Raw genomic sequence first — 21,141 nt, forward strand, 5'->3', positions numbered from 1 at the left:
CATGGGTTTCATTAGTTATCCTCAGAAGGCCGTCTGATTTAATGAAATCTAGCAAGAAGCGGTTACACTTGTTTCTGTGATTGATGGATTGATTTCAAACCCTGACAGCCTTCGAATCAAACCCCTTATAATCACATCGGTCAGTTGGATGATGAGGAACATATCTGGCCTGTGGAGGATAGTCAGGTTTTCACTGAAGCCAAAACAGCAAGCTACTACCTCCGTCCTTCTCCTCATCATACGTCTTTGATCGACGCAGTAGAATTCTTTATATTGAGTACATATCAAATGTTTTCTGCTCAGAATTCAAACATTATTGTATTCATGAGTTCGGCCGTTGCTGATATCTGCATGTTTTCAATTAAAAAGACGCACATGTGTTTAATATGCTGTGCATTGAATTTAATATCCAAAAATAAAAGCCCACGTCTACATTTTTATGAACTGTCAGTGGCCAAAACATGACTCCTCAGTCTAATGGAGGCTGTTATTTTGATCAATAAATAAAGAAACGGCACACCCTCCATTATGTTGCCTACAATTCAAAAGGCTGTTTATGTGAAGTTCAACAATCCAACAACACAAATCTTTATTTGCTCTCCAAAGATACTTGTGGAATTACACAAAACAAATTATAGGAGAACACAGACTCGGGTCGCTTGGCTGTACGCCAGGACAAACAATTTACTCCGAGTGGCACAATATGTACAAACTGAAATGGCAAGAGGGGAGTTTAGACTTCAAATAGTTGGCATTGAAAGTTTTCACTTCAATCTCTTACTGGTGCTGGGCTGACTCTCTTACAAGGTACTGTATTTCTGTAACCATGAACACTTTTAATTTGTGTTTTACATTCGGCTTTGTGCAGTCAAATGTAATCATCTTGGCTACATAAGGTTTATCCCTCAGAGAAAAAGTTTTTAGAAAAGGTTCTTCAGACATTTGCTTTTTAAACGAACCTATCTCAGTTTTATTGTTTTGAGTATTGAGACAGTGAAAGCGTCTTGCCGTTTGATCCTCATATCTCCCCATGTCATCTGAAGTAGCCATGAAGTCGAGCACACGGCCACTTAACCATTTAAGTGGACACACACTTAAACTGTTCCTCACACCTTAGCAGTGAGTATGTCCTTTAAGTCACCAGGTGTGTCCTCCAGCCAGAGAGTCCAACCAATTTGTCATCTGAAAGGACAGCGAGTCGGTCAGTTCTAAAGCTGGCGAGGACGATCAGATCTTCAGAAGGAGGAGGCAGCATGTTTCCCACCTGTGCACCATGTGCTGTGCACCTTGATTTACTGGCAAGCTGCAGGCCCTGAGCTGCGGTTATGGGCACATGCTCTTAAAAGCATAACGCGAGTTCTGTGAAGATCCAACCGGGAACTGGCTTTGCCCCCCTTGTGCCTCAAAGTCTTCTGACATGCTCCTAAATTTACAGGCCTGGAGACGTGCTGGACGGGCCTCCACGCTGTTTATTGGGCTTCCTGAGACGCTGTGTGCGTGTGTGTGTGTGTGTATGTGTGTGTGTGTGTGTGTGTGTGTGTGTGTGTGTGTGTGTGTGTGTGTGTGTGTGTGTGCGTGCGTGTGTGTGTGTGTGTGTCTGTGTGTGTGCGTGTGCGTGCATGTGACCTACTGAACAAAGCAATGAAAGCAGTGACAGATGGGTCTGATAAAGGAACTATTAGGTAGACACACTTTAAGGGAGGTTTTCTGAGGCTGATAAGAAGGGCCAACAGCACAGGTACCCACACAGAGATAAGCCCAGTAACAGAAGCTGAGTACAGGAGTGCAGGAAACAGGCAATAGAGATAAAAGAGAGAGTGTGACCAGAGAGGATAGAGGAGGAGCTCTGCTGAAACGCAGATCGTCCTACAGAAAATATGGACTTCAGCCTGGGAGGAAAGAGTTGTCTTGTAATGCCTCACTTGTCAGATTATTTGACAAAAAAACAACAACTCTGTTGTTCCCAAGAGTCAGAGGTCAATCATAAAGAGAAGATATACCGTATTACATTACTGCTTTTACAGCAGTCTTTTCCCCGAGGCCCAGTGAAATGTGGATCTCCCCGAGAGCTTGTCTGTCATACAGCCTGATTGAATAACAACCATATCACTGCTCTCGGTCAAAGTAAAGATAAAGAATGTACTGCTTTTAGACACTTCAGCTCTCCTCCTATTAATTGAATTCAAACAGTGTAATATCTGGTGTTTAGATAAAAAACACATGGTTCTTTTTAGTCCCTTTCTGTCACATGCATTAGCGACTTAATATCATGAAGTGATTTCAAGGAATTAGTATGTTTTGAAGTTGTAAATCTGAATGTTTGTTGGCCAAATGGCGTGGGATTGAAAAAGAAAAAGACAAACCACAGTATCATTGTGCAAACCTCAACATACATCAATTCATCGACTCCTTTGAAGGCTTCCAGAGTGACACAGCACAGGGAAAAAGAGTCTCAGGAAAGAAGCAGTGAATGAGGTGAAGTGTCACAAAAGGTACAGCTGAAAGTGAAATTCTGAGTTTTTCCAGGAAATCAACTGAAAATGAAGCTCCCATGTTTTGAGGAATGTAGTGGAATTTAGTTACAGACTGTGTTTCTGGCTCTGTCGATGTTTTGATTATAATGATGACGGATTAGGATTTACAGTATCAACTGAGTGGAAGACATCCTCCCCTCACCGGAATCTCTATTTATATCCACAAAAATAGAAATGACAAAAAAGACACTCGCGGACAACTATTACTCAACACAGATTTTCAAACCCTGACTGGATTGGTCGTGAAATAAATGAAGCACTTGGATTTGGATTGAGCAATTGGAAAATGATTACATTCCTGAAGCATATGTGTTTGATAGACCCCCCAGTTCGGGAGGAAGTGTGACAGACGTCCTGGGCTCGCATTCAAAGCCCGACATTAATCAGAAACAGGCTATTAGGATTATCCTCCATTATTTTATAATTTGGTAAACAGGCACAGCCCTTTTTTTCTTTACCTCACACACACAGCTGCAGTCCAAGCAAGCTCAACTACTGGTAGACATGCCAGAGCCCGGCAGTCGCGTTCACATGCGCCAGCGCACGAGAACAAACAGACACATTTCAAGTCTGGTGATGTTGACAATGCGCCGTGGCGGCTTTCATATGATGGCTGTAACAAAAAGTGAAATGTCAAGGGAAGTCTTAAGGCACTTTTTCAACGAGCGTTGCGTTGGATCTGAGTAAGTTCTGTCTCTCTGTGCACGCCTCCACTTGTCTCGCACCACTGTAATTGTTGCCACACTGCTGCTGTGTACCCACCTGCACTCCCTATAGATAGTATAGTTTGTGGTTTGTGTATCCCCACGTGTGTGTGTGTGTGTGTGTGTGTGTGTGTGTGTGTGTGTGTGTGTGTGTGTGTGTGTGTGTGTGTGTGTGTGTGTGTGTGTGTGTGTGTGTGTGTGTGTGTGTGTGTGTGTGTGCGCGCGTGCACGTGACCACTCACTGTTTCTTCCTCTGTTTCCTCACAGCATGCGATTGCCATCCCGTGGGCGCAGCTGGCAAAACCTGTAACCAAACCACAGGACAATGTCCCTGTAAAGACGGCGTGACTGGTATCACATGCAACCGCTGTGCTAAAGGCTACCAGCAGAGCCGCTCGCCCATTGCACCCTGCATAAGTACGTGGAACCACGATTCAGCATGTCTGCCTCACTGTAGGAACACGTGATCTGGCCTCAGGAGCACAACAGAAACTGCACTCTGTGTTGATGCACTTATGTGTATATTCAAAGTGATGCGTACAGCGCGATGTGAACACACTTGTTAGAGCAGACACGAGTCATCCCATCCTTCTTCCTCAAAGTGGTTAACGTCCGACTGTCGGATCCCTGACCAGTAAATCTGCTTGCTTAAATAAACACACCATTAAACTAAACCTCAATGTTATGGCCTTCCCGGCTCACTGGCCTTCATAAATCTCAGTGAAAACCCAGAGCTGTTAAAAGCAGCATCTCCGAGCTCCAAAGTGTCCCAGATTGAAGTGCAGCATGATTCATGCCACACTCACAAAGCAGCCCCAGTAGCTGTGTGCTCCTGGTGAGTAAGATATATAAGGTAAAGGTGACAAAATCACTGGATTTTGATTAGATCCTTTGCCAGAACCACACATTTTAATCGAAGATAATATAAGGTACTTATAATTTGCTACTTCTGAGGCATGAACATACATATTAATTTAAAGACTAAAGACAATTTTAATGGATACTTTAAATTAACTTTTCTGGCTTATTTTTATAGCTCAATTAAGGAAAAAAAAAAGACGTGTCAAACATGCTTTGATTGATGTAGCATAAAGATAAAGTCCTTCACTGATGACTGGCATAGTTCTTATGGTCAGAAGTCATAAAGTCCCAAAACTATTTCGATATTTTTTTGATCTTTTATGAATATTATGAATGGCGGGTCCACAGATTTAGATTTGTACATATTAAGTATAAAGGTGAATAACTGATTGTACTTGCTCAAAAGATCTTATTCCTGTTATTGTTCCTCACACAAATGTCTCACTTTCACACTCACCACTATTGCACACCTCCGCCCTGAGTGTGTTGGACTTTATCTTTGCATGTGTCTCTCAGACGTCTCTGTGGTTGTGCCTTCAGCGCTCAGACTGCTTGATGAGCCCTCTTCTTCTTCTTCTTTTTTTTTTTTTTAACTCTTGCTCACTACAGAAAGACATTATAATTGTATTATATTTCCTGTTACCATCCTGCTCCTCTGCAGAAAAGAGAGCAGGTCTCCATGCATGGTTTCTCTGAGTGTCAATACCCTACCAGCACAGTGGGATGGAGAGAAATCAAGTCTTTGGATAACCCAACAGCTCTGCACCACTGCAGCAGGGCACAAGTGAAGAGGACCAAACAAAGAAATAATAATGGCAACTCAGTCTTAAAAGCGAAATAATAAAATGAATGAATAAAAGTTTTATATATGTAGATATAAGGTTATCAACTTATACTTCGACAAAAGGGTCCAAATGAGTAAAAACCCAGCAGATAACTGATGAAATGCTTCTATAAGCCAGATAACAGGAAGAAAAAAAAACATCAGGTACCTGGACAGACACATTAGGAACAGTCTACTTTATGTTTATGTTTATGTTAATGTTATGCTCCTGAAAATGTTTAACTCAGCTTCAGCAATGTATATTTCTCTGAGCTAAGTTTATTTTTGTCTTTAGTTTACCTGCTGTGGTAACAGACCGTGGTAACAGACTGAAGTTATTGTGAGACCTATTACCTTTATAACCCCGTGGAGGTTTTGTGTGTCGTTCTTATTATCACCGTCATTATTATTGGTCTGGTTTGGTATGAAATCTGTGAGTGACAATCTACAACACAGTGCCTGAGATCCGCAAAACTCCTTGCCAAGCAGATGAAACACTCAAAATATACATATGTGTGTGTATCACAGAGTGCAGTTTAAAGCTTCAAAGTGTTTTAAAGTGTTCATACTTAAAAAAAAAAAGGCACATTTATTATTCTTAGACATACACAATAATGAAGCTGATATGTGTTTGTGTCTGTATCATGTTTTCTCTGGGAGTAGAGATTCCAGTTGCGCCTCTTACGACTCCGTCCAGCAGCACAGAGGAGCCATCCGGTGAGTACATGTTAAAACACACACAAGGAAAAGACTCTGAGAATGTGGTAGATAAATAAAAAGGTTGTGGTATCCTTTTCACTCATTGACTTCCATACCTCACCCCAATATTTTCTTCCACTAGTGAGAAAACAGACTGCAGGATAAATTGAATCCCCTTTGCCTTCCTCCTCCTTATTAGGGATTCATGAATATTAAATCCATTAGTAGAAGCCCTGCGATGTGCCTCCTTTAATCTCCCATACTTTCACAATTAATCAGTCTAACTGCAACACAGCGGGGCGTTGGTCTGGTGCACAGCTCTGGGGTCTGGCAGTTTGTTTGATTTGATCATATTTTATCTTCCAAATTCCCTTTTTTTCCCAGTCAGAATGCTGTTAAATAAGGCCGGGATGAGAAAAATTATTTTGAAATGGATGAGAGCAGTGGTGGAAGCAATGAATTACATATACTGACATTATTTACCTTATTTATGAAGTATCTTTGGGTACTTTTATGGATGTGTTTTTTTTTCTCTCCAGATATGTGATTTTACTTAAGTACAATTTAACCCATATAATCTTAATACGTTTGAAATACGTCTTTACTGACTTAACCTGCAATTTGAATTAAAATTCAGACCTTTTGGTGTGTCTTTGAAGCCAAAAAGGTTTTTCTTTCTACAGATTAATAAACAAAATCCCTGCTTCTTATCTAAATTTTCATATTTTGTATTGTTTTGTCTGAGAAATGTGTTTTGCACATATATTCTGGGCAGTTATTTACATATAAATGGGCTGAAATACACAGTATGATGTTGTGGTAGTTCTTAGTTAATAGTTGCTTTTAAAATGAGCTACTTGTACTTACATGTCCAAATTTGAAGATAAATTCTTATTCATCTTTATTATTTTGTACATAGTGGTAGTTTCAGTATACTCTTCCTCTCTGATTTAAAAAAATTTCTGTGTTTGATATTCAAGTTATTGGTTTATGTGACATTTTGCGGTACATAGATACAGAATATCTTTTTGTTCCAGAGTATTAAAAAAAAAAACACAACTTGAGTATGACTAAACAATGAATTGGAATTGAAGCCGAAACAATTCCATTCATTTTCACTTTCTAAACAGACCAACCTGTCAGAATAAGTTTCTTGTTTTGTTTCTGAAACTCGTGGTGGAAAAACTTGGGTCATCTGGCTCGTACTGTGTTTCTTTAATGTCCTCTGTGAAGTTGCAGGACGCACAATATATTTGTGTGTGTGTGAGTGTGTGTGCGTGTGCGTGTGCGCATGCGTGTTTGTGTGCATGAGTGAGACTCCTGCAGCTGTTGTTGGGCCTTCTGAGGTCTCAAACACTGCGCGGCTTCGACTGACAGCGCAGTCGGGCTATCGCGCTGGTCTCGCACCCTCCTCCACCTCTTTTCTTTTCTCTTTCATTCCCTTTTCACTCTCTTCCTCCTCCTTCGTCCCCGTCTGTTTCACGCTTTGTCTTCACATAACACTGTGGGTGGTGCACAGCTAAAATATCTGGAGTTTCTCCGGGCCCCTTGTCAGGAATCCATTCGCTGTTGGAGTAAAGGAAATTTCCGTTTTATCAACTGGACTCATGCAAGACAAAATAATTCCAAACAAAAAATGTTGTAATCTTTTTGCTGATTTTTTTGGTTTGTTATTTGCTTCTGGTTTCAGGCCGAAACTCCTTTTTTAATGGATGAATTTGAAGTACTCAACTAATGTTATCAGTGTGATCATTTGGGCTGTAAGGCTTCAGGTGATCTAATACTTACTGTGACTTCTGTTTCCTGTGCACAGTGGGCACTGCGTCAGTCTGGCTGGAGTCCAGCCGAGTGCGAGGATAGAGCATTCTGATGGACATGGTGTATTGGTCATGTCAGATTCATGGAGAGGCGAGGGTCCGTCTGGCCCACCCGGGCTCGAGGCTCGGAGGATGCCGACAATAAACTCTGAGCCTCCACAGAAGGTCGTTCAACAAACACACCTCTGCTCAGACTGGTGTCCCTGCAGCTATGATATCATCTAGTTTGTGATTACAAACAGATGTGCCTGTGCGTGCTAAAAAAAGTTTTTGGAGGGGGGTTTATTTAAATGTTAATAAATACCCGTCTTTATCATTCATATTATCATTTGTTGTGGGATGAAGTTGGAGAAATAGTAAATCATCTCCTTACAAATATTACAATGACAATACAATTTACAAGGCACCATGGCTTCACACAAATATAAATCACACAATTCTAAAGAAAAATAAGATTACATTTGAGATAGCCTACTGAGTAGTATAGGATGGAAATAAAAGCAGGTTGAACATGATTACAGGATTTTGTTGAGAAATGAGGAGTATGAATGGGGGAGAAAAGTAATGAAGGAAAATTCAAAGATCACAAAAAGGCAAAAAAAAATAAATAAACAAAAGAAAAACACTGAAAGTGTTTTGGGAGCATCCGTGCAGAACCTCGGAAGTTCATTGAGAAATTGATGTGGAAAAAAGCTGAAAAGGCGCGTGTGAGAGCGCAGTGTTGGGCTGACAGCTGTGAGGCAGGTGTCTCGTCGCGCCTCACTTGAAGGAGGGGAGTTGAGCTGGTGTGAAGTGGGGTGGGGGTGAAAAAGCGGGAGGTGAATGCAGTGTACGAGGGAAGATAGAGTGGATATTAATTTGTCTCCTGCAGCAGGGCTTCTCCCCCTTTTTCGACCACACGGAGGGCTGGAATGCATGGAGAATACCTCCGATGGTGTGGCTCAGACAAAACACACATTGTGCTGGTGGGTCATGGATGGTGTGAGTCGCCACTCCCACGGGTCATGACAGAGACGTCTGCGCGGCAACAAAATGTGGAGGAGATTAACTGCTGGTGACCTGTGATGGCCGCCCGGCCCCGTCAGGATACGCAGGATGTGAAAGAAACTGATGATGAGCGGAGGGAGAATTGGAGGGACGATGATGATGCTCATAATGGCAACAAGGCTCAGTGTGTGTGTGTGTGTGTGTGTGTGTGTGTGTGTGTGTGTGTGTGTGTGTGTGTGTGTGTGTGTGTGTGTGTGTGTGTGTGTGTGTGTGTGTGTGTGTGTCTTGTCAGAGGCTGGAAGTGATCACAATCTGTGGCGGACCCCTCCTCGGATTTTTTGAACATGAGTCTTGCTCCACACGCCCTGCTCAGCGTTTGCAGACTCCACCGCACTTTACAGTCATTTCAGTGTGGGAGATCTTGTTACGCCGCTCATTTGGAAGAGAGTGAGTGAATAAATAATAATAATAGACATTTTTTGCATTAAGTAGACCCACAATTAGAGAAGTGCAGTATCAAGTTGTCATCATCGATATAAAAACTTTTGCAATGCTGTTTACTTTGTTCAGTTCAAAACCCCTTTCCAGTCACACAAAAATCCGTGCCAGGGTTATTTCCCTTTTTTTCCGTGTCTACGTTTCTGGGTGACAACCAACAGGAGTCTCCGCTGACTCATCTGAAACTCATCAGTTACAGTAACAGAGGGTGACGCAGCTCATCAGAACTGATTGCACGCCGCCCAACAGTAAAATCTCGAATCAGGTCAAGAATTTCCACAGCGGATTTACCCAGCTGAAAACAAACCATCTTTTACTCCCTGACAATAAAATGAGAAAAGAAGCAGGAGGGGTAGGAGGTGGAGATGGGGGTGGGGGGGTGTCCTTTCCTTTTCTTTCCTCCTTTCTCTCTCTGCCGATGCTGGACGGGCTCCAAGCTCACAGCGCTGGTGTGAGCAACCCAGCGCGGAGCAGAGGAGAACAGTACAGGGCAGCACACTGGGCTCTATAATCTAATTACATGCTTTATTTGCTGCAATTTGTTTCTCAATCAGTCTGCTTGAGAGAGAAAGCCCTCCTCCCAGGCCGTCATTTACACCTCCTTCTCTCGCTGCTCTGCTACCTCTGAGAGCATGCCGCCTTCATCGTCACTTGTCATGTTCCTGGCAACTAGATTCTCTGTCGACTAACGAGAATTTCATTTCAAACTGGTCAAAACAAGGAAGCTGGAAGGGTTCCTGTTTGAAGTTAAAAGGAAGTGTATTTTATAAGGTCATGTCCTTATGATGTTGCATTATCTTCCCAGCGGGATCACAGAGTAGAGGAACAAATTGACCTGGTGTGTCTGGCAGTAGCAGCCATTCGTCTGTGCAGTTTAATATTAATATTTAAATATCACTAAAAAAATGTTTCTGATACAACTATATTTCAAATCAACAATGACTAAAACACCAATTGGTTTACAAAGAGGTGGATGTTTAATAGCAGAGTGATTAAGGGCACCCCCAATAATCACATTCATATCCACGTCCATGTATGCTTACCCAGCAAGTACCACCCTCCTTTCAATTTAGTGGTGAATATTTAAAAAATTGGGCTTTCTTCATTTTTATTCATACTTGCATTTTGGAATTAGGAGATATTTTGAAGTGAACCATTGTCAAATGAGTCGACTGTCTTGCCTCGGTAGTCATTCAGATGTCTGAGTGGTGACCCTCATCAACCCATTATTTATCCCCACATCAATTCCTCATATGATCTGTCCTGTGTCTGCTGATTGACAACCTGACGTTTTAAGGCCAGAGCCGACATTGGGTGAGTCTCTTTGCTCTGATGTGTAGAGCAGAAACATGTTGTCTTTTGCAGTGGTGGATAGGTGAGTAATCCATTTGTTTTTTATGGAGTGGACATGAGTGTCCCAGCAAATATTTATGGTTTTTTTACCTTCAACAGTAACCATGTTTTTTCCATAACTTCAGTCAAGTGTTTCTAAGGAGGAGCATTATTTCTCTCTATTAACATCTCAGAGGTGTGAACAGAAACAAAGCAGGTGCAGAAATCATGTGAAATAGGTATTTATTTCACATGCTTGCTGTTTAACTTATTTTTTTTAGTTTACTTTAAATCTCATGTCTTACCTTTCATTGTATCCATTGCTTTGGTGTGTCGGAGAGCCATCACATTCTACAGAGATATTTTGAGTGTGTAGTTTTGTCTCACATCGCCTCTCAGTGTAACTGCACTCTGGCAGGCAGACTGCTGCACTTTACTCCATTGAAACCCTCATCTTTCTCTCACAAAACATTGTCACCGCACTGCAGCACACTTTTCTCCACATTCACATTAGTGGAACACTTTTTCATGAGCTGTTTGGTCCTTTTCTGTACGTTCGTAACATGGTATAGAAAATCAAATTTCCTGAAGTTTTTTTTAAACATCTGGCATGGTGATTAAATTCACTTCAAAATTATATTAAACGTCTCCAATTGCAGAGCTGTTCATTTTCGGCCCTACAGTCGTGGACTGAGTGATTTTTGTAAAAATCTGTATTCATAGTTACATTGCCAAGTAATCGGTTCTCTGTTACTCACACCACAGAAAGTTTTATCTTTAACGATCCAGCTAATAAAAAAAATCCAAAGATATGAAATTGGGTTTTTCAGCTGTGACACCTTCCTCTCTCCTCAGACTGTGTGTGTGTGTGTGTGTGTGTGTGTGTGTGTGTGTGTGTGTGTGTGTGTGTGTGTGTGTGTGTGTGTGTGTGTGTGTGTGTGAGTGTGTAGGTCTCTGCAGAGGCAGTTGTCGCTGATTGTTTGCTCTTTATATCATGTTTGATTACATTTGAACATTTCATGTTTGTTGTCGACATCAAGGGAGAAGGTAGAGCAGCTTGCGAGCTCACTCTAGGTTGCAGTTGGTGAAGGAAGTATGTTCGATTCGCGTTGCAGACAGGCCTGAAACATCTGAATATGTGAACGAAAACAAGCAGTTTAATTGTCTAATTCAAACAGTTCCATTCACCGGAGTTCACGTCCGTTTCATGCAATTCAATCACTGACTTTCAAACATGTGTAATGTGTTTGGAAATGAACCTTTGTGTCTTTCTTGGTTGCTGAAGCGTTGGTGTTGTGCGTGTCTGCAGCGCTGTAAATCATTTGGCTCAGACACTTACCGTTGAGTACTTGATTCTGTCTCGAAGCGGCTTTAATGAAAACGATTAACTCGAAGAGTTGTACAGTACTTTGATGGCGGGGGCAAAGGTCCACCTCTCAGTTACACACTCCTCCGAGCTCTGAAAGGCGGGAGACAAAGCGCCGTAGTAACTACATCTACTCAGAACACCCAAAGCACATTTTAGCTCGGCATTACAGGACTGCTTCCACTTCTCCCGCTTGTAACACACACACAAAGGGAACATTTGTCCTCACGGTAGGGGACTGCCTGGCCCTAAATGGGGATCGAGGGGTGCTCTCAGCAGGGCCCGAAGCTGCGTCTCAGGGGTACACTAATGGGGAACGAAAGGCTATCAAAGGGAAGTATCATGATGGCATCACGGGGGGGTTATGAGAAAACAAAGCCTCCTTTCCAGAGACCCCCCCTTCGATCATTTACATGGTAATCAGGTGGAGCTCATATAGACTCCTCTGTTTCATTCACTTTGTCTATTTTTTAAACTCTCTGTATTTATCGCCACCAGCAACAAACAGCCTCATGCACTTCTTAACTACTCTGTGATACGACCATTGTTTCGATTTTATTTTGCTGATCTGGAGCTTTCGTATAAAATCCAGAACCCCCCCCCCCCCCCCCCCCCACCCCCTCAGTTAAATTTCACTCTTGTATTCTTTTCTTTTTTTTCTTTTTTTTTGTTAACCTCTCCACCCCTTAACTCTCTACCAGTATCCATTCTCCCGCCTCCTTCCCTTTTTTTTTGGGTGCATTTTTTCTTGCCGTAGTGTTCCCCGGGCAACCGCATTCAAGTGGAGTATAAAGGAGAGTTAAGGCATGGAGCAAAGATCTGCACACATCAATGATGTTTGTTCATATTCAGCGCCGATCCTCCCTCCACTACCCCATCAATCTCATACACTACAAGTTGCTGTTCACCCTTTCTTTTTGCCCCCGGCTGTTTTGTTTTAGTGTTCTCATCACGGCGCCCACCACTGAACTGTAAACAAAGTACCGACAGCAGATATCATTTTGGCAGCAGAGGGAAGCGGCGCAAAGAAGACACACAGAAAATGTTGTTTTGTTTTAATATTTCCTTACCTCACATTATTTTGGGTTACTTGCTAGGTATGGATGGTAGTAGGGCAGTGCTGCATGGGGCCAACCAATGAAAACATGTCATTTCTTTACCGGGGCAGCAAATTGGTAGTTAAGTATTTATTACAAGGGAATCCACAATCAAACCAGATCTACTCGGTCATGAATCACATATTCCAAAAGATTGAAATCGGATATGTGCATGTGTGTGTGACAGTGTTGCCCCTCAGCAGAGAGCTGCGCGGCGTTATATGTGACCCCTCTGCCTGCTTGAGGTATTTATTTGTCCACGGCTCTGCAGCGCTCGCACCCCCAAACAAGAGTCTTCTGCCTAAAGCTTCATGGATGGCTAATTTTCCCTTCCTGACCTCCCTTTGTGTGGCATTGACCCCCTCCACCCCCTCCCGCCTTCCACTCCCGCAAATAGCTGCCAACCCTGAACACTCTTTCCCCCGTCCACACCGCTATAAATGTGAAAGGCTGACACGGTCGACAGTGAAGGCCTTGAAGTGATCGTACTTTTTTTCAGGGGGTCGGCGGCTGAGGTGAGATTTGGAGCGAGGAGGGGGAGTTGATGTGGGGTGGTCTGCATAGGCCTGACTTATTCCCACAGTCTGACAATGAGGGTTTGGGTATTTGGCAGCGGTAATTTATCCCTCCCCCCTCTTCAAAACCTCTGTTTGGTAGCAAATCACAAGACCATCACACGTGGACCATCACTGACTCACTGAATGGGGAAAAACTTTCCAACACAACTAATTCATGCCGTGGTCTTCCACCTCTCCCAGCAGACAACACAATGGAAACAGACAGATGTGTGTCAGCCCTTCAGCCAAAAGTGTTTTTCTGCACGTTTCAGATGTCTTGCTCCGCCAGCATACCTGGATCTGATGAAAGAATGAATTTTATGCTCTGCAGGATGCCTGACAATAAGTCGGTGATTACAATCGAGCATGTTTTAGAGGAGTGAAACTGCAAACCCGCCGAGAAGTTTCACTCACACAAGTAAAAGATAAAAATTCATTATTTAAAGTTTTGTCTAAATTTGGGCTCATTTTAAGTAGCGCTATCACAATTGTGAGGTCATTAGTAGATCAGGTTTTCTACAATTATTTTAACCAGAATGTGTCAGAATTAGTTTTTTCAGGCATTTGCAGGACAATAAGTAAAACAAATTTGAGCGTGCAAAGAAAATATTTTATTCAAAAAAGTACTGTATGTTAGTTCCATGATAAGTTGGTCATTGCACCAATACAATTTGTAACTTGTGCATTTCTTTATGTTTTCTTTTTTAAAAAAAAACAATGGCAGAAGGAAAAACTAATAGAATGGAATAATTACTGACATACGTGTGCTTCTTGTGTTTTAACAACATAAACACCATATTGAAGCGTCTCATATTCACAGTTGTGGTAAATGGTAGATTGATTCAACTTTGCTTTTCCACCGCTTGAGCAGTTACCAAAGCTCTTTACAATGTTAATCAATAAACATTCATGTGCTTGCTTTTATTTTGCATCTTTGTGTAAAACATTTCACTGTGTTAGCGGTATCTAATGGTGTATTTTTATACAGACGTTAAAGTCAATAAATTATAGAAATATTACAGTATTTCAACTCACTCATCATTTAGCATGTATTCAAAAGGATAGTATACTAATTAATAATATATTAATTCATAATATAAATGTTGACTTTATGCAGTCACATCTAACTGCTGTTTTACATCTATGAAACCTTTATAATTTTCTGGGTAAATGTTTTTTGTTATTTCAATTACCTTCAAATGTTGGGTCTCATAGCTTAAACTTTTTTGTTGTTGTTGTTGTTGTTGTTATATTTTTCATGTTCTTAAAGGATTTTATTTAAATAATGCATTTTTATTCTTTTTATTCTTCTAGTTTTTTCTTCTTATTCTATTTTCTAAACAGATTTTAAAAATGGTAATACAAAATGGTAATACATTAAAATAGAAAAAGAAAGTGAAAAATTTTACAAACGGACATTATTTCATTTTTTATTATCTTCAGTGTTCTAACTGAACTCTCTCCTCTCGTTTTAAGTAGACTGTGACTCTTACTGCAAGGCATCGAAAGGCAAGCTGAAAATCAACATGAAAAAGTACTGCAAGAAAGATTACGGTGAGTAGACCACATGCATGTCCATACGCTGTCTTCATAATAGACCGTTACCTTTTCTTGTTAGAAAAGCTTTAAATGTAATGTTAATCTTATTTTTTTTTTTTTAAATAATGTTTTTCCATTGCGGAACAAGTAAAAGTGTTAATTGAGAACGTTTTTTGTTATGCACATGTTGACTCAGACTCAGGATACCTTTCATCCTATGGCTCCCTGCACATTTTTGAGTTGCTGCCACAGTTTCCAGGGAGCCGCTTCACTGATGTCTCTTTTAAAATCCAGTCAAAAGATCAAACAGAACACAAAAGATTTTCAGGTGGGAAAACAGAAGGAGACAAGCAGAACAACAAAAGGGAGCGCCAGAAAGAGTTTTGGGATGTAGAGCTTAGAAAAGGTATAAATCTCTGCGTTGGAAGGTTTATCTTCAAGCGTGCGTTGAAGATCTGAGTGGATAAAGGCGAGGTGGTGTGACGGACAGTGGGGTCTCTCCGGAGATCCTAATTGAGGCAGTTTCCCCCACTTACCCCACTACCGATGCCGCATTCCTGTGACCAGTCGTCTGCCACGCCATTCAAGGTGTGGATAAGATGTATGACCTCTCCCCTCTTCCGGTCACTTCGTCCGTTTCTCCTGATTGAAGTCGGGCTGCTGAACTGGTCAAGCTCGCAGCGCCATGCGGCAGCAAACCTCAAGAGCTTGACAGACAGGCCTGAGCTTTGTTTGGCAGGGATTTTGGGGGAGTTAGGGAGGTCAGCTTATTGACACCTTCTCCTCCATCCATGTCATTGTAAAAGTCCTGAACGGCGTCAGTTCAAGAGATGGTACAATGATGGATTCTTTAAAATCACATTCAAATCTTCATATTATAGGTTTACCAGAAGGACTGTTCTGTGAATGGAAATGATAACAGCAAGGCAGCATTTAGTTCAGGGTGCAGAGGTAAAATCAGCAGGATGTCCTGCTGGAAAAGCCATCACTCAACACAACACTGAGTACCCTCATCGACGAACATATCCCAAGACAACCGAGGAAAGTCAGGGGAGCGTCCAAATTGATTTGGCATGTGTTGCATATGTGTGAAGTGTGGTGGATCTGCTGGTACTGATGGCCGAGATAAGACCAAGCAAAAGACAAACTTCAACATCCTCTTTAGGGCGGAAGGTTTTGTGTGTAGATGCAGTTTTTTTTCTTCTTTCTTTTTTTTTTATATTACGACTGAACCAGGAAACCTCTGGAAAGAAAGTATTCTCTGCGATGCAGCTGATGCGAATAACATAACTAATAATTTAAATATTAAATATGCGTAACAGTGTTTATGAAACGAATGGGCAAAACACATGAGAACTTGGAAGTTGTCTGAACGGGGTTTGTTCAAATTAATTAAGCATCTTAGATAAAAGTTGGAAAGAAAAAAACTTTTATTTTTAAATATTTGAGTGAAATCTAATAAATTCTGAACCGGTGCTCACTCTTTCGAGCTGACAGATTGCACAGGGTATACGTGATACAAATATTAATGGGGGGGGGGGGGGGTGGAGGCAAAAGAAGTGTAAGGAATATTGGTGTTTTAAAGAAGTGAACTAAAGTGTTTATTGTTTGTCTGAATGTACGTTTTCGTATCAATAGAAAAACGCAATCTCCCTCCAGTTGCTTCACTACTGACTGGTATTAGTGTTTCATCATCTGTGTAATCCACTTTGCTTCACCCTCAGCGGGGGGCCTCATGTTGAGAGTGAGCAGTAAATGAGCCATATTTACCACTGCATATTTAAAGACTAATAACAAACTGGAACTAGATAGCTTTGCAGTATTTACTGAATATGATCCTAAGGAAGCTGATAGAAAAGTCAAACACATTGTGAATCTGCAGGAGCTCAGGGGAAGCGCAGCTTTGGCCTGTTTTGTAAAGAGCAGCGGGGAGCTGACCTCCATGCTGCGTGGGGAAACGATGCTACAAGCTTCTGTGAAGGAAATGCAGACACATATATAAAGCGTCGCAGGAGGGAGTGCAGTTGGGGGATGGGGGGGGGGGGTTATTGTGGTTTCATGGACAGAAAGAGTGACTGCATGAAGCCACTATTGGTACTAAATAGTAGCCAATCGGATGCAGCTGCTTCTGATCCATAAACAAATCGACGACTTTGCATTTTAGTTTACGTACCTTGAGAACAAGCGTTTGGGCAGACCTGGCTACTTGTTATCTAGACTCAGCATGCACACATTACCTATTAGACAGGTTTAAGAATCATAGGATGGAAATCCACTAAACGCTGCTATACACTTTTTTTTCTTTTTCTTTAATACCGATGCATGTATATTCACTATTTATATGATATAAATACCAAAGGAACCTAATTGCAACTTATACTTTAAACACGACCAAGATCTTCATTTCCATTATCTCCACACTGAAACTGGTGACTCCGTCTAAAGGTGGCTCTCATAATGCGCAGCAGATAAAACATAATAAAGACCTGCTCAATATAATACAATACATATTGATACATGCTGGAATAAGAGCGTGTAGACCTTTCTATCCTCCGTCACTCTACCTGCTGCTCTCCGAGGACCAGCCAGTTCATCATGTGATATCATTGAGTGTGTTTCCAGCGAACGTCTGGAGGAGCCCCACCCTGCCTCCTAATCACGTTACAAATCACACTGCTGTGTCAGTAGTAATGGACATAATGCATGTCGAGGTCCATATAGTAGCTGGAACACAGCACCGGAGAGAAAAAAACCTTATACTTTGAGAAAATCTTACCTTTTCTGTTTTTTGTATCTCTCAAACGTGTGGAGCGAAACATTTGAGGCGCATCATAGTTCTTGTTTTTTTTTTGGAGAGAGAAAGAAAATGGACTGCAAACAAATTGAGTGATTAAACTTGACATTATTTTATGAAACAAAGAGCTGAAGTGATTGTTGGTTGATGGTTACGACAGTTTCAGACTGGATAACATGACTTGTCATATTAACAGGATCAAACCACTGAGAAAAAAAAAGAGGTGTGACTTTCACAGCTATGGACAATAATCTCTTCTATAAAAATATTTGGATGACTGGCATTCAACAGAATATTATTACTTGACGTCAGACAAAGTGGGACATGATGTGGTTTTAGCTCAGTACTTCAATGAGGTCCAGTGGACTTTAGTACGATTTATGGTTTCTTTATCACTTATGTTTGAATTTTTCATTTACATGTACTACTCTGTACTACAGATTATATACACCATTTTTTTTTGCAAAACATAAACACACTGTAAAGGCTGCTGAGACATGAGTCCCCATGTTTAGTTGTCAAACTCTCACAGCAAACCTCTCTCCACACAGCCCAGCTGCCAGCTTGTAGAGGTTGAGGACAGTGTTCAGATGTTTGTGCAAGGTCCGAAAAAGATCTGGTGTGTTTGGAAGAGACAACCAAGAAAATATCACTTGACATTTTTTTTTTTATATATTGTGGCAAATATTCAATAAATGGCTCATGCAAATTTTGACCGAGCATGTTTTTCATTATTATTAATAGTAAATCTGCCTTGCACTGACTTCATTGACACACTGACAGCAGCATCGCAGACTTTGCTGCCCCCACTAATATTGCTTCATTCACTCTTTCAGCTGTCCAGGTGCACATCCTGAAGGCGGACAAGGTGGGCGAGTGGTGGAAATTCACCGTCAACATCATCTCCGTCTACAAGCAGGGCGAGAGCCGCATCCGCCGCGGGGACCAGTTCCTGTGGGTCCGAGCCAAAGACGTGGCCTGTAAATGCCCCAAGATCAAGCCTGGGAAGAAATACCTGCTGCTGGGGAATGACGAGGACTCCCCCGGCCAGAGCGGCGTGGTGGCAGACAAAGGCAGCCTGGTCATCCAGTGGAGGGACACGTGGGCACGCAGGCTCAGAAAGTTTCAGCAGCGCGAGAAGAAGGGCAAGTGCAAGAAGGCATAGATGGAAAGAGAGAAGTTCACCAGAAAAGATGATTTGGAAAAATAAAAGAAAGAAAGAAAGAAAGAGACAGAAGACCACGGACAGAGAAGAGACTGTTTATGTTGCTGCTTTTTTGTGTAGAAGCATGAAGAGAATTATTTAGGATGACTTGTTTTTTTTGGGGTTTTTTTCTAGTGAACTTTTGTTGAAGGAGCTCACATCGCAGATTTGGTTTTATGGTTTATTTTTACTTTGAGATCCGTCTCTCTTGTGGATTTGCCGAATTTGCACCTATTACCAGTATATAACATTATTTGTGTTTGCTTTCTTTATCCCAGTATGAAATCATTATATTTTATGTTCTAATTTTATGGACATTTTCTTGCTGGTGCAAAAATGACAGGAAGCCACACGAGTACAGCTGCAATTTTGCCTCTGCATGGTTTTCTTATAGTATTCGTAGTAAAGAAACAAGCTTGTTTCATCAAGAGTCACTTATCATGACCGAGGCAGAAATTTGTGCCATAACAAGTTAAGTGTTTCCGAGCCGGAGAAATGCACACATTTAGCACATTTAGTGTATTTGGAACTCAACCAACAACAAATTTGTCCTACATTTTCATCTGTCAGGTTTAGTTTTAGTTTGAATTAAGTTTGAGCATAGTTTTTTATACTATACTCACACAACGTTACTGGTTAAATGTACAGTAACAAAGTTTCAGCAGTTGGTTGTTTTCAACAGCAACAGTATTCATCAAATATCATATGTCCAAATCTGACTCTTCCTTATAAAGCGCGGCAGACACTCACTGCACCATCTATTGGTATTAAGTGGTATTACAAGTCTGACCAGTTTAGCGCGTTAACTTGTGGTAGATTTCACACAACACGAGACCTTTCAATCTTACATGGAAAACTCGCATGTGAACGCTTCTCAATTGAGAAGCGTTCACGAAGCCATCTTGCATTTGGTAGTAATGAACAAAATACTTTTATTTCAGAGCAAATAATGCAAATTACGTGGGGCAGTTTCACTTTACTTACACTGTGATTTTTGTTGTTGTTGTTTTGATATCTTATTTCACAAATCCAATACCAGTTTTAACAAGTGACATGATGATAAGAGATCAATTAAAATAGTGTTCCATGGGTAGAGCTAATAGAATGAATTATTAATGAACTCAAATTATACAATAATTATGCCGGTCTGCAATGGTCATTATCGATCAAATCCAGGAAAGAAAAACCACTGGCATAAGGCAGGGTTAGGATTCGACTCATCAATTCCCATGTGATTCAACCCAACAGATGACCGGCTGTAGCTCAAACTGCTGCAAAGGTTGATGCTACTTCTTCAAGAAATGTGTCATAATGTTTTGTTTAATCAGCGTGTGTGTATCTCTTCTCATCGGTATTATCTGCAGTGGGAATTTCCTCAGTTAGGGATAAAAAAAAAAAAAAAAAAAAAAAATCGAATCTCATGTTGTTTTATCTTAATACACAGTGAAATGCAGTTTCACAAACGGGGGACCGAAGCTACATTAGGCAGGTGGTCATGACGTTATCGGGCACATATGTCACATAAGTGTGACAATGCAGACTTTTTTTTTTTGTTGTTTTCATTTTTGAGTGTGTCTTCATAATAGCTCTTTAACATTTCCGTACATTTTGGCCACACTTATCTATAAAAGTGTGTATCAGTCAGAATAGGAAAGGAAAATCTTCCTCTTCACTGACTTCTAGTAACAGCAAGAATCTCTACCAACAGTCTGAAAAAAACGTTCATTTAAATGTGGAATCGGATGATTGCTCAGTCAGAGTGGGCACACAATTCAAAGATCATTCTCTTACCTCGTGCAGAGCAGAAATATATCCCATAACTGCAGAAAACCTGATGCACCTTTAAAAAGCACTCGACATTACTTTTTAAAAACTTGCTTCTAAAATCCGCCTCAGACTGGCTGACATTCCTCTGAAGTACCTCCTCCTGTATTTGGTACTGCAGGTAAATCCATTCGCAGCACACTCTCTTTGCAAACGGACCGCATGACTGTAAATTCAATAAAATGACACCATGGGACCAGTCAGGAGCTGCAGCCTCCTTTTGACCTGCCATGTTAATTCTCTTCAGTTCGGCTCGGGACGGAAGGAAAATGGGCCGAGATGCTATCTCATGAGGCCGCTTGATTTCAACCACTTTGCTCATTTAGTTGTGTGCAGTTCAGTTTGATTTTCCCCCGAGGAATGCGTGACAAAAACACAGCCCGGGTTTGCATGACGGCCGACACAAACCTGTATCTCCTTTGTCATGAAGAGAGAGTTTCAAACAGCATATTTTGATTCAATTCTATTCTAGTAAAAGAGAAAAAAAAAAAATAAAGCTGGTGAA

The 21,141-nt window shown here is 41.2% G+C and overlaps 1 protein-coding gene across 2 annotated transcripts in view; it reads left to right on the top strand.

Moving 5' to 3' along the window:
• Positions 1–20,199, top strand: part of ntn1a (netrin 1a) — a 57,157-nt gene extending 36,958 nt beyond the window's left edge. The window contains exons 4-7 of one of the 2 annotated variants that reach the window (XM_080464879.1): positions 3,506–3,655; positions 5,586–5,639; positions 14,752–14,829; positions 18,445–20,199. In XM_080464879.1, coding sequence (XP_080321005.1) covers positions 3,506–3,655; positions 5,586–5,639; positions 14,752–14,829; positions 18,445–18,773 — 611 coding nt within the window. In that variant the 3' untranslated portion in view covers positions 18,774–20,199. The remainder of the gene's footprint in view (positions 1–3,505; positions 3,656–5,585; positions 5,640–14,751; positions 14,830–18,444) is intronic. The other variant, XM_080464880.1, reaches the window with a different exon arrangement.
• The last annotated feature ends 942 nt before the right edge of the window (positions 20,200–21,141 follow it).

This window comes from Lipophrys pholis (genome assembly GCF_963383615.2).
Source record: "Lipophrys pholis genome assembly, chromosome: 5".
NCBI classification, from domain to species: domain Eukaryota; kingdom Metazoa; phylum Chordata; class Actinopteri; order Blenniiformes; family Blenniidae; genus Lipophrys; species Lipophrys pholis.